At 39.3% G+C, this 14,300-nt stretch overlaps 2 protein-coding genes across 2 annotated transcripts in view; one reads left to right on the forward strand and one right to left on the reverse strand.

The window, feature by feature from the left end:
* Window positions 1-87: 87 nt before the first annotated feature.
* On the forward strand, window positions 88-5,001 carry eif3l (eukaryotic translation initiation factor 3 subunit L). The gene is made up of 15 exons (XM_086165987.1): window positions 88-225; window positions 554-596; window positions 691-901; window positions 1,029-1,108; window positions 1,401-1,462; window positions 1,722-1,791; window positions 1,888-1,961; window positions 2,213-2,384; window positions 2,517-2,671; window positions 2,769-2,939; window positions 3,396-3,529; window positions 3,733-3,906; window positions 4,243-4,432; window positions 4,637-4,717; window positions 4,814-5,001. Exons 1-15 carry the CDS (start codon window positions 202-204, stop codon window positions 4,883-4,885), a joined length of 1,713 nt encoding a protein of 570 aa, XP_086022113.1. The 5' UTR covers window positions 88-201; the 3' UTR covers window positions 4,886-5,001.
* A 100-nt stretch (window positions 5,002-5,101) lies between these two features.
* Window positions 5,102-14,300, reverse strand: part of cdh23 (cadherin-related 23) — a 36,884-nt gene continuing 27,685 nt past the window's right edge. The window contains exons 25-35 of the mRNA XM_086166064.1: window positions 13,802-14,065; window positions 13,550-13,711; window positions 12,819-13,075; window positions 12,612-12,709; window positions 12,409-12,529; window positions 12,239-12,318; window positions 11,314-11,354; window positions 11,171-11,231; window positions 7,902-8,031; window positions 7,577-7,696; window positions 5,102-6,991 (exon numbers count right to left, since the gene is read on the reverse strand). Coding sequence (XP_086022190.1) covers window positions 6,650-6,991; window positions 7,577-7,696; window positions 7,902-8,031; window positions 11,171-11,231; window positions 11,314-11,354; window positions 12,239-12,318; window positions 12,409-12,529; window positions 12,612-12,709; window positions 12,819-13,075; window positions 13,550-13,711; window positions 13,802-14,065 — 1,676 coding nt within the window. The 3' untranslated portion in view covers window positions 5,102-6,649. The remainder of the gene's footprint in view (window positions 6,992-7,576; window positions 7,697-7,901; window positions 8,032-11,170; window positions 11,232-11,313; window positions 11,355-12,238; window positions 12,319-12,408; window positions 12,530-12,611; window positions 12,710-12,818; window positions 13,076-13,549; window positions 13,712-13,801; window positions 14,066-14,300) is intronic.

The raw sequence follows: 14,300 nt of genomic DNA on the forward strand, positions 1-14,300 counted from the left end.
CATAGACTCAATTTCCCATCAAACACTATGGCATGTGAAATGACGTCAATACTTGGACCGTCTCCCCCTTCGTCTTGCTTTGCTCTTTCCGTTTCCGGTCGTTTCTCCGGCGAGAGCTGCGTGGTTCCACGGAGTTAGCTAGCCGATCACATACTTTCAATTTCACTCCAGCAACACAGAGGTTGGACCGAATCTCACATCATGTCTTACCACGACGAAGAAGAAGTCAGTACACATAATTTTCTTCCGAATTTTCAAACCGTTCTTATTTTTTTTTTACAGGGGATGCCCGAGCTAGCCGTAGCTGGTTAGCGAGCTGCAACATTTAAGCTAGCTCACCTCAGCGGTATAACATAGCTTACAAAGAGCAGCTGTGATGTCATTGTGTTTAGCGTGATGGAAATAAAATCCACGTTAATACAAATGTTATTATATATAATAAAACCAAAACACTTGGTTGAGGGTGACATGTGAAGGTTGAAGTGAATTATGACAGGTCAATTTACAAATGTTGACTAATCCTCTGCTAACAATTACACTTGTTTCCCCACAGTACGACCCGTACGCTTACCCAAACGACTACGACCTGCACACCGGTCAGTTATAGAATTGACTTTTCAAAGCTCTAGTTTACACACTAACACATGCTGGTATTCTTAAGTTATTTAATTATTCTATGTTTTCTTGTAGGTGATCCCAAGGCAGATCTGGCTTATGAGAGGCAATATGAACAACAGACATACCATGTTATTCCAGAGGTCATCAAGAACTTCCTTCAGTATTTCCACAAAACCATCTCTGACTTGATTGATCAGAAAGTGTATGAGCTTCAGTCCAATCGCGTTTCCAGTGAGAGCATTGAGCAGAAGATCTACGAGATTCAGGATGTTTATGAAAACAGGTATATTCATCTCACAGTTTTAAAAACCCTGTCATTTTGCCTGTCTGTATGTTTCCATAGCTGAGTGTTTGTGATTAGACTACTGAGTGTGTTTTTGGAATGACTAACCTTATGTGTTTTTTGTTAGTTGGAACAAGTTGACAGACCGCTTCTTCAAGACATCCCCATGGCCTGAAGCTGAGGCTATCGCATCCCTCGTGGGTAATGGTGAGTGGTTTTTATTCTTGCAACTTTCATAATTGCAACATGAGGAGATAAAGAAAATCAATAAGTTCCACAGTAAGATTATGGTCTCTTTCACCTAAGATTAAGGGAGGACATATGATCCTTGTGTGTTGGTGAATATATTACATTACACCTGAAGACATGCATTGGATGCATGATTGGATGATCTGAACTGTTTTCAGTTTTGAATCTAATAAGTTAGCCTAGAGTTCAAGTATAACTGGCACTAAAAAATGTGAATCACTTAATACTATTGTTTACTTTTTTTCATCAGATGCTGTGTTCCTCATCCTGTATAAGGAATTGTACTACAGACACATCTATGCTAAAGTCAGCGTAAGTCACTGTCAATCAACCAACTCACTTGAACAGGGAACTGATGATGTTACAAAACATTCCAGGATCTGGGTTTTCATTATAAACAATCCATTCATCCATCCATCTTCTCCTGCTTATCCGGAGTCGGGTTGCGGGGGCAGCAGCCGGAGCAGTGAGGCCCAGACCTCCCTCTCCCCTGCCACATGGTCCAGTTCCTCTGGGGGGACCCCGAGGTGTTCCCACATTATAAACTGGGTTTTCCTAAATGTTTTTTTAGGGTGGGCCAACTCTGGACCAGAGGTTTGAATCATACTACAACTACTGCAACCTCTTCAACTACATTCTCAGTAAGTTGTCTGGTGTTCTTTATGCTCCTGACACAGCCATCAGTGAATACAACAAGAGTGTGCTTGGTTAATGGGAGTGTGCTTGGTTGAACGTAGATGCTGATGGTCCAGCTCCTTTGGAACTGCCAAACCAGTGGCTCTGGGATATTATTGATGAGTTTATTTATCAGGTATTCTTTCTCATTAGTACCACATAAATTTTTGGTAATTACATTTCACATAAAATTAATTAAAAAGTGTGACAAAGCCTATGGATTGGGTGGAAATGAACTACTTTCACATTTCATTATATATCTTACCGGGCTTATTAACCTCAACTGTGTCATACCAAAAGGACATGGACTGTCTGAGACATTGGAATCAAATCACAACTCAAAATCATATAATTCAACACTTTCCTGTCCTCCTTTTCCTCCTTCAGTTCCAGTCCTTCAGTCAATACCGCTGCAAGACAGCCAAGAAGTCTGAGGAGGAGATTGAGTTTCTGAGAAACAACCCAAAGATCTGGAACGTCCACAGTGTCCTCAATGTTCTCCACTCCTTGGTGGACAAAAGTAACATAAACCGCCAGCTTGAGGTTTATACCAGTGGAGGTATATATTGATGTTGCTTATCTTTATAGACAATTATTCATATCACAAGAATATTTAGTAGTTAGCTCAGTTGCTAGTGGATCATAACCCCTAGCATATTGAATTCTGACATACTAATATGATGTCCTGTAGGAGACCCAGAGAGCGTGGCGGGGGAATATGGACGCCACTCGCTGTACAAGATGTTGGGGTACTTCAGCCTTGTTGGACTACTTAGGTTGCATTCACTGCTGGGGGATTATTACCAGGCTATCAAAGTCCTGGAGAACATTGAGCTAAACAAGAAGGTAAAATGTGTCTCATGTGAGAAACAGTCACCGTTTATTTTGTAAACTTTATATATCTCTGAAGGGTCAAAGCTTCACCTGTAGGTTCCTCTTTCAGAGTATGTACTCTCGTGTACCTGAGTGCCAGATTACAACCTATTACTATGTGGGCTTCGCTTACCTGATGATGAGGCGCTACCAGGATGCCATCCGAGTCTTTGCCAACATCCTGCTCTACATTCAGAGGACGAGAAACATGTTTCAGAGGTCAACGTATAAATATGAGATGGTGAGTCAGAGCAATGTCTTTTGGACAGTGTGACAGGTTAATTTGTCACTTTGGGATTCAAAAAGAGCCCAAATCTGAAATGACTACCCTGTACATATAATGACAATTTCAGACTGAATTTAACTTCCTATTAACCACAGATACGAATTGCGTCGCTCATAAACCATATGCTGCTCATCAAGCTGCAATTGGTTGCACTCAAGTAGCAAATCCTTTTTTTAGTAAGTCACAAGCAAATGTTAATTCACCCAATCAATAAAAATTAGAAAAAAAATACTGTGGTTCAGAGTTATCAAAATTAAAGGCTGATATATGAAATGTGTGACTTTTGCATTAATTTAAAAACTTTTATGCTATAGCACGTTATAGCACTCCTGTCTCATACTTATTATCACAGTCTGTGACTACAGGCTAATTTAGCTAATGTCATTAATCTTTTTAAATTTTTCCTCCCAGATTAACAAACAAAATGAGCAGATGCATGGCCTTCTAGCCATTGCACTCACCATGTACCCGATGCGTATTGATGAGAGCATCCATACTCAGCTGAGAGAGAAGTACGGGGACAAGATGCTGCGTATGCAGAAAGGGTGAGTGTGAAAACCTGTCACTTATGGCTGCTTCAGTATCTGTTATCATGGTATATGTTTTATGTATTAAATTAAATGCAAAAATAAGACATATAAATAAGAATAGCCTGATATGAAGATGGGGCAGTTCAGGAATAACCCAGAGGGTTGAGGAAAATTTTTGCCTCATTAATGGAATTTCTGGATGATCTTTGATGTTTCAGAGACCTGCAGGTGTTTGAGGAGTTGTTCAGCTTTGCCTGTCCTAAATTTTTGTCACCTGTGGTGCCAAACTATGACAACGTCCACCCAAACTACCACAAAGAGCCCTTTCAGCAGCAGCTGAAAGTCTTTGCAGAGGAAGTGCAGCAGCAGGCACAGCTCTCCACCATTCGCAGGTAGGGCAGAGTGTATTTGTGTCTCTGTGCCAATATTAAACTTAACTAAATACTTCGGCTGCACGGTATATTTGTTTCAGCATCCATGTTGCAATTCCTGCATGTGTCATAAAAATATATTAGAATGTGCAGGTTTATGGAGAAAAAATGTTTTGTTACAAGAATTAAACCCTATATTTATTGTGTTTTTCTTTTCTGCATGTCAAAATAAAAACCCTAATAGGATTAAACTTCCTGTTCTTCCTGTACAGTGCAGCCCTACTTAAGTGTCACGGTTTCTCTGACCAGGTCAATTTAAAATGAAACATGTCTTGAGTGTTATGTTTGGACCTGCAGCTTCCTTAAATTGTACACCACGATGCCAGTGGCCAAGTTGGCAGGATTCCTGGACATGACTGAGCAGGAATTCCGAATTCAGCTTCTGGTCTTCAAACACAAGATGAAGAACCTGGTTTGGACAAGTGGCATTTCAGCGCTTGATGGAGAGTTCCAGTCTGCCTCTGAGGTCGACTTTTACATTGATAAGGTAAAGCCCTGTAGATAAAAGCATTGTCCTCTCGTCAATCCTAAACATATTTCTGAATGAAATACTACATATGGTCACTTTCTGTATTTTAATGTTATCACAGCAAGGTCAAACTAACTGCGTTGAACATAGTCATTTTGAATATAAAAGGCAAAATATTTTGATGTATGATTATGAGGTTTCCCCTCTATTACATTTCCGCAGGACATGATCCACATTGCTGATACTAAAGTAGCTCGTAGGTATGGAGACTTTTTCATCAGGCAGATTCACAAGTTTGAGGAGGTGAGTAAGACTGAAGTTATCCCCTGATAAGGTCTGTACAAAATAAAACAGCTCAACTCCCCTCTATGGAAGACTCATTTTATATTGTCTCCACAGTTGAATCGGACACTGAAGAAGATGCCAGCCAGTGGAACCACCTCCACTTCTGGTAGCGCCACGGGCCGATGAAAATGACCATCACTGCATCTTCCTCTGTCTTGGACTTTCAACAATTTTGGAACCTGTAATTCACTTTTCTAAGTAACTCCAAAAACAATAAATTAATTGAGCGGTGTTCTAAACCATTTGCTGTGTTTGTTCTTTACAACCCATAGAGGGCAGTATTGATATGTAGTTAGTGTGGTGATTGGGTTTGCAAGGAATTGAAGACGACTATTTGTCATGACTTAAAATTTTTTCAAATATGTACCAAAGTAATGTTAAACCATACCAGTTTGTACTGTAGTTTACTCGGCCCATTAGAAAGTTAACATTTAATCATGAGTCCCTGAAGAAACTCCGTCTCACCTGTGTTTTTCATAACAGACCAATGACAGCATCAGAGGCCATATTGTTTCTGTTTGCCCTCTTCTCATCCCTCTCGACAAAGTCAGATTGTTGCATGTATCTTTTATTTTCACAGATCTCAGGGCCGTTGACAGTAATGACAAATAAAAACTTACAAAATGGAAATATAAAAATTAATTTTAAAAACACGCCACTCACCAGAAAGTGTCGGGTTGTCATAGAAAGGAAAACACCATATCTCACCATAGCACAATTTACACATATTCCAACAGACATCCAAAGAAAGTCCTACCTAGTTTGGTAAGCCAGCATTTTTCTTCAAAAATATCTTTGAATACTGTCTTTTTTTTTTTTCTTACTAAGATAAGAAAATTAGTAAATTGCAGTTGAACATTCCATACACTCACGTGGCAGTGAATAGTCTTGTGAGCATAATTCCATCTATGAAAAAAAAAAACCAAAACATTTATTTTTCTTATAACTCCTTACATTATTCCCCATTGCAATCAATAATAAAGTACTCATAAAAGATTCAAAGATTTCTTTTTATATCTCGTGGCTCCCAACATGAAAACCTTCATCTGTCACCTGCCCTTTTTACTCAACCATTGAGAAGTTTCATTTATTATCAAGAGGTCTCTGGAAATGTTACTCAGTACATGCTACGCTGTATAGCATCCCACCACGACCTCCCCCCTGAAATTGTCAGTCACTGATTGAAAAAAGTTCTCAAGTTTCTCAAGTCTGTCATTGTGACCAAGGGCAGGTCCCCTTTTCCTCAGCTGCAAGCATTTCTCTAAAAAGCATTTTTGGGGGAAAAGGGAGGTCCATGCCTTCCATTTAAAGATTTCCAACAAGTTGTTTCTTGAACTGGAAGAACAAGCCTTACTGTCTTGTCTTTGACAGTGACCACACCTTACAAAATAAAGAAGTGGGAAAAAAAAATTGGAGCATGACAAGGAATTGTATTTTTCTAGATCCCTCTAGCTTCATTTTTTCAGTGTGTTTGTGTGTATGTGTTTGTGAGAGAGAGCGAGAGGAAGTGTATGCTACATGACTCCAAAACATTTACTGAGAATGAGGCATCCTTCAAAGATTGTAAAGTCATGGTTGAGGCAGAGTCTTTTGTCCACTCTGTTCTTTCGATGATTTATGATGTTAAGGTAAGTCTTGCTGAGTGTATGTCCAACACATGATTATTCAATCCCTAAATAAACTTCCAAAAACCAATAGTCCCCTCAAACCAACCCATCAGCAATGCATTTTAGCTGGCTGATGAGAATCCTTTGACTACACATACTCAGGTCTTCACCAATGGATCCCCAACTTTGTCAGGATGGCTGTGTGGAGGGGGTGACGTACACACACACGCACACACGCACACGCAAGTCGTGCTTGAGCTCAGACCAGCGAGGCCTCGGCTAGTCATAATTCTGTGATCTCTAGGGGGCTTTCTGACAGGCCGTCCCCATCTTTGTGACGGTGCATTGGAGTGGACTTGGCAGACTCCGTGCGGGCATTGCGTTCAGAGTAAAGCCCCCCATCAGTGTTCAGTTCCTCAAGAGAACGTGCCAGGACCCGCTGGTCATCCTCTGGCAGGCTATTGAGGTCAGAAGTAAGGAGGGTTCCTGTGCTGCCATGGACAACATGAACACCCTCAGGACCTTTCAATTCCACAGGAAGCTTGTGTCTGAAGCGTAGAGTGCCGCATCCTCCACCCATACTTAGACGCTCATCCTCCTCATCATCAAGACTACTCTGAATCAGCTAGTGGGGGGAAAAGAGAAAAAAAAGAGGCATGATGAATACAAATTAGTATAAATTATGCCGCTGATTTGCTGATGACTTCTCCAAGTTAGGAAACATAGGACACATAATGACAAAGTGCCATTTCAGATGACTATACAATGTTGGAAAGAAAATCAGAGAGAGGCAGGAACAGCGTCCAGCACTGGCAGACAGGAGTAACATTGCTTCCATGGCAGAATCGGCCCACCTCAGTGACTGATGAATGATCTCCTTGGCTGGTGGATACGTTGACTAAACGGGCTGCAAAGAGTTTTTTCAGTCTCAGGTAGTCGTCCAGGACCACCTTGAGCAGGGAACCCTGACAGGATGGCAGTTAGGATGAAACACAATTTCTTACACTAAGACCTAACTCAAGATAAGTGGGGCAATGTCTGCTTTCTCTTGCATCTCTGTTTTCTTTTCGGGACATACTGGGAGGCAGGCTGACTGAGTTCTTCCCATGGGTTTTGAGATAATGGAATGGACATGAGCAATGGAAAAGAGGATTTTGAGAACGCATCAGTTTTTTCTGTCCCAGGATCGTCTAACCTAACTGTGTCTCACCTTGATAGGCCCCTCTCTCATGATCTGGCCTAGTTTTGCAATATTATCGTACTCCTGAATGGCAGCTCGCAAGTAACGATCATCTTCAGGCTTTGCTTGAGGCTCTCGACCAAATGTTCCCTGCAAGGACAACAAACGAATGAATACCCAAGTTTGGATGCGTGTGTGCCTGTGCACACACTCACGCACACACATATATATACATATATAAATACATACATATTCACACACACACAGAATTAAGGCCTAGTCACAGTCTGTCAAGAATCTAAGCCACTACAATTTTGTGGAACGTAATTGAAGTGAGGTTAAAGTTGGTACAGACATGAGTGCGTGCAGGGCTGTTCCACAGGTCCGTTATCTCACTCAGGTTTTCAGGCAGATCGTCCTCATGGTCAGCTTGGGCGGCCAGCTCCAAGTTGCGACAGAATGGGTCCAGCCACACTGGATTGGCTCTGCAGAACAACAACGCATCAAAAATGAAATCCAAAATTTGTAAAGCAATAAATGCAGCTTTATGTGGTGTCAATAAGAATATTAATACATTGCATGAGCAATGTAACGTTAAATAAAGCTTTTGATTATTCTCTCTACCACTCCAGGGTGGCTGGAGTATCAGGGGTTTCAGTTTACAAGACCGGGCCTATTGTGCAGTTTGGAGATGGTGACTGTAACCAAAAGACAGGAGACGGAGATGGAGGTGTTGAAGCTGAAAATGTAAAGATTTTCTTCGGGAGTAACGAGAAAAAACAGGATTAGAAATGAACACATAAGAGGGACAGCCAAGGTTTCACGTCTTGGAGCCAGACTGAGATGATTTCGACACGTGAAGAGTAGATTGAGTGAGTATATTGGTAGAAGGATGCTAGAGATGGAGCTACCGGGCAGAAGGAAAAGGGAAGTCCAAAGAGAAGATTTCTGGATGTGGTGAAGGAGGAGATGCTGCTATTGGGTGCGACAGAGGAAGATGCAGAGGACAGGGCAAGATGGAAGCAGATGATCCACCGTGGTTAGCCCTGATTAGCTAGAAGCCAAAAGAACAAGACAGTGAAAATGTTTATTCAGTTAATTTTTGTACATAACTATTGTCATGCCTTTTCTTTAATGCCTCTGTAGGCATACCCTGGCAAGAGAGCTTAGAAACATACAGGAAGGCTATTTGCAATGCTCTATCAACTTACTATTTACACTGATAGACACTGATAGAGGAGAATAAGAAAAATCTTAGGTTCCTGTTTTGTTCTATAGCCAGGCTGACAGAAAGTCAGCGCTCTTTTGAGCCACAGATACTACTGAGTCTTTCAAGCAATCGTTTTCTGACCTATTTTAATTAAAAAATTCCATTTTAACCACATTAATAAACACCTGCCCCAAACTAACACCAACAAAGCAACATTTCAAGCTCCATTGAGATTAGATACATACGTTGAGGGCTTCTCTTCTATTCAGACCGAACAGCTTTCTTCAATTGTCTTTTCTTCTTGACCGAATACCTTTTAGATCTGTGCCCCAACAAACTGCTCAAAGATGTTTTTTGCTTTTGTTAGCAATGTTATTCAAGATATATTGCTGTAGCAGATCAGTGCTGCATTTGATGCCATTGATTGACATTTGAGGAATTGTACTAGATTGGATCAAATCCTGTCCCTCTTGACAGATCTCAATTCGTACACGTAAACAACAGATCTTCTGTGTTGCTGCAAACTAAGATACGTGTTCTGTAAGATTCTGCGCTAGCACCATTACTTTTTACCCTAAATATGCTTCCTCTAGGTAGTATTATTAGGGTGCTTATGTTTATCCAGATGACACTTGATTTTTCCTTAAGCTCACGAATAAAAAAATATTTGAGCGACTGCCTTCTTTCACTTACACAGTATTGCAAAATCATATAAAGTCTGTCTTAGAAAGATGAAGAAAAAAGCTGACTGCACGTGTTCTCATGAGAACTAGTATGAGGGATCGTGTCTTGTCTTCTCTGCGCTGGCTCCCTGGACAATTCAGAATAGAATTTAAAACAATTTCCCTAATCTATGAAGCCCTAAACAGCCAGGCAACCCCATGTTTTAAAGAACACTACCACACAGTCAGATCCCTAAACTCTCCGGATGCAGGGGTACTTGCGGTTCCTGGTGTATCTAAAAGCAGAACTGGGGCAGGATTATTCTGTTTCAGAGCTCCTCTTTTGTGGAGCAATCTTCTTGTACTGTCACATAGCTTGTAGCTTGTAGCTGTTAGCACTGCTGTTGTTACTAATATGAGATTGTTTGCCTATCACTCCCAACCCTCATACCACCCTGTCTCTATCACACTCTTCCTTTCTATTTCTGTCCTTCTCTCTTGGTCTCTCTCATTCGACTTGAACTGCTTGAGACAGACGACCACATGCATTGAGCTTGGTTGTGTTGAGGGTTTCTTCCCAGTAAAAGGCATTTTTTCCTTGCAACTGTTGCCAAATGCTTGCTCATGGGGGAATGTTGGGTTTCTGAGTCTTCATACATTCACACAGAGGAACTTAAGGAATGGTAGCATATTTCCGACTCTTCCATTTTCATCTGTACAGCACATTGATGTAAAGCAATCAAGAAATATATATTATAATATTATACAATATAATATTATACACATATATATTTTTTTATCATTATTACATCTTAGTTCTGTGTGGCTAGAGGTCTGTTTTTTAAATAACAGATGAATCTGTATCTGGTATTTCTTATATAACCAGATCTGCTTTATTTTGGTTTGGCTATAAAAAAACCTCAACTGTGGTCCCATAGGTGTAGCCAAATTTAAGATTTTGCAGAACCCAAACATTCACCGCAGTTGTTTCTTGTTTTACATTTTGAGAAACAGTTGTATTTTCCAAAAAGAGGACTATTTCTTTGTGCCATTTTATATATTTTCTACCTGCACTGGATTCCTCTCATGGTATCACCTTTGTGATTTTGCCTGTTATTCTGCTTGTGAACGGATTTGTGGCCATGCAATGTAAAGAGCTGTGAATTGAAAATTTTTATCATCCCTGATACTAACAGCTGATCTTTACAATGTCATCTGGTTTGGATCCTAAGCAGTCACATTTGTGTTGAATGCACGTAGACACATAAATAGATACACTGTTGATCTCAGTGAACATCCTCTGTCTGCCTGTCAAATGGTTGCACTAAGAAATTTAGTTCAGTGTGTTATGCTTGAAACATAAAGGAAATGACTTAATGAAGATAGAAGATATGTGGCCTCAAACTGATTTTGTAAAAGCTAACAATGCTTCTTACTGTTTTTTTAAGGTCAGTGGCAAAAAACAGACAACGCCACATCCCCTTTTTAGTATGTTGCAACTCAGCAATGATGAAATAAGGATATTAGTACTTCAGTACTTTTCCTATCCCCAGTGTGACTGTCCCTTTAACACATACAAAAATCATCTTGAATCTTCAATCATCTTCAATTACCTTGAAATTAAAGGAAAGCATCTGTGTTGTTCAAAAAATAACAAATGAAAAAACAAATCTTAAAGTTTGATAAGAGTGGAAAAACAGAATAAATTTTTTTAGGGATTCCCTTTGATTATATGTGCTGATGAGATCTCACCCCTCAAAAGAATACTTGTTGGTATTGGGCATGTCCAGGATATCCATCAGACCCTGGTTCCCTGTATGGAAAAAAAGACAGACATGGGTAAGAAAAAAAAACTCTTGTCCTGTAAATTCTCTCCTTCAAATCAAATATCTCACCAGAAGATCCTGCAACAATGGCCTTCAATTTCCTTTGGTGTCTGTAAAGCCACAAATGTTAGGTATTAGCTATAAACTAGTAAAAGTATATACTGTTATCTCATATTTTTTAACTTTATTTGAAGAAGAAAAATACTTCTAATCTGTGTGCATGTTTCCCATGGCTTTCCAGACATAATTTTCCAGAATTATCCATAATATTTTCAGCGACAATACAGCTGATTATACACAAACGTACTCCTTTGTTCTACTCCCACTACAGTGGGTAATATCTCTTTAATTATTTATTTCTAATTTTCAGGTTGTTTTCTGTATCAGTTATTATGTATCTGCTTGCCAATTATGAAGATTTCTTTTCCCTGCTTGTTTTTCAGTTCTTTATCTTAAAATTATTTGCTTCTCAATCGTCCCCTGTATTTTCAGTAAATAAAAGTTCAACTGATTTTCATTTTTAATTTCAGTTTTATACTTAAGGTTCCACTGATTTCGAGGTAAATTTAATTTTTGAGCCTGTTTTTGAGTCATTATCTCCTAATCAAATGTAATTTCTCCTCATTTTAGATAAATTAGATTACCTTTCAGAAAAATAGTAAAACTTTTCAAGTGTGTTTGATTTATTTGTGATGTTGAATGTTGATAGGTTTGATCAGGTAAATTTTGCTTGTTTTTCCTTTGAATGCAACAATTCTTATTTACGTTGACTTGAAATTGCATATGCATATTTATCGTTTTTTTAAATTAGGATACAGCACAGCCATAACATGTGCTGACAATGCAGTGGGTTTAGGTATTTGACAACCATGCCTTTTCTGTAACTGAAAACCTTTATTTATCGATTTTAGATTTTTCAGCTTTCCAGGAACAAGTGGTGTGAATTCTAAGTTGTATATTTTAAAACCACTGGTGCGGGCTGGAGGGTTCTTACACTCTGCGATAATGCCAGTTGAGTGTGACAAACAGAATCCCCGCCAAGCACAGCAACACTGCCAGGATGATGATGACCAGCTGTTTTTGAAAGGAAGAGGGGATGAAAGCAGCAGAAGGAGAGAAACACAAACTGCCATTGGAATTTCTGAGGTATTAGGCCTTGCAGACCTGTAGTGTGGTGATGTCATCAGGCAGCTTGTCACTAACAGCTGGTTGAACATCCACTACATTGTATTTCCTGAAAAGGTTTCTTAGCTGTTCTTTGTTTTCATCGATCATCTGGATTACTCTGTAAACAAAGAACAGGCTCTTGTGTTTCTGCTCGAATGATAGTGTTGGAGTACATTTTCGCTGAGGAAGGTATATGGCACCTTTCAACATCTAAGATGGTATTAGTCTGATTGTTGATTACATGGATCAGCATGTCTGTTTGAGCAAAATTCACTCGTCCTTTCTTGTCCACATGAAACTGGATAAAAGCAGTGTCACAGATATTATATTAAACACCCAAACATCCACATTCACATTCACAAATATATAACATTTCATTGAGAAATATTGGAAATGTAAATTCTAACTTGAAGGTCATCTAAGTTGACAATGGCTCCAGTGATGTTGGACAGCAAGCCAGTGAAATCCTCCTGGTTTTTACGGACCGAGTCAGGGATGTCATTGAAGACTATCTTGACTCTCTGGTCATCCCGCAAGATGTAGATATTCACATTAGTGGTTGTACTGTGTCCTGCAAGGTCACAAGCTAAAATCTCCAGCTGAAAATACCCTGGATTGTAGGCTGTGAACAGGTCATAGGTACGGATGATACCATCAGTCAGACCTGTGAATAAGTTCAGAATTGAAACTTGTGAGTGGAACTGAAAGTAAGGCCCTGGAATGCAGAGCCTAAAGATTCCACTGGTAGCCACACAATGACCCTCTATCAGGACTTGGCAATATAATGACATACAAAAAATGCATATATGTTTGACAATATAAATATGGATTTTTTACAAAATTGAAAATGTTATACACAACATCCAGACAGATAATTGACAAAATCTTTTTGATTATTTTAAAAGACCTGCAAAATACTTAAAGTAAACTGGATATAAGTCATCTTAAAAAAAATCATGAAATCACAAGAGATAATTTGAAAATTATGAAAAACTCACTGTACTCACTAAATCTTTTTTTTTCATCAGATATTGTTATATATATATATATATATATTTCATTATATATATCATTGTTGAAGTCCCAATATCAAAATACGATATTTTTTTTCCAAATCACATCAGAGGTATATGCTCACCAATGATAAATATGCTGCCAACATCCTCACTTCCATTGTTCTGGGACTGAAAGTAGCGGATGGTGACAATATGATACTGGACCAAGCTGTTGTTTCCTATGTCATTATCTAACGCAACAACCTTGATCAGCTCAGAGCCAACTTTAGCATTTGCAGCAACTCCTGAAAAGGGAGTGACAAATAACAAAGTGTCAGAACTGTTGTCATAAATCTAATATTTACAAGCACTCAGCCCTCATTAACATAGTTTACCTGCAGTGTACTCTGGCTTGGTGAATCGAGGTTTCTGGTCATTGATGTCTACCAATTCAATTTGAATTTCCAGCAGGCTCGGGTCTCGAGCGGGGTCTAGGGCTTTTGGCCTTGCTGCCCTCTGACCTCTCGATGGAGTCCAGCTCTTGTCGCTAGAAGCCTTAATGATGATGGAATAGACTGGGGTCTCCTCTCGATCAAGATCTCTATTAAGTTTCAGTTCTCCTTCTAAACTTAAGCCAAAGTTTCCATCACTGTTTCCTCCTACAGGAAGAGATGCATTTACATATAAGGCAAGAATACAATCAGCTTTAAACAGAGAACAAAGACGGATGTTTCTATACAAATGTCTTCATTAGTCAAAAGCTTTTGAAGTTAGGGGGCTTTCATCTAAGCACACAATGGATAAAACTGCCTCCAGACAAACTGAACTAACCTAAATGAAAAAAAAATCTAATATTATATTATATTACATATATATTCTTCGCTTGAATCTAAA

Source organism: Fistularia commersonii, chromosome 2 (genome assembly GCF_037954325.1).
Source record: "Fistularia commersonii isolate RoL2024-O1a breed Wild chromosome 2, RoL_Fcom_v1.0, whole genome shotgun sequence".
Taxonomy (NCBI): Eukaryota; Metazoa; Chordata; class Actinopteri; order Syngnathiformes; family Fistulariidae; genus Fistularia; species Fistularia commersonii.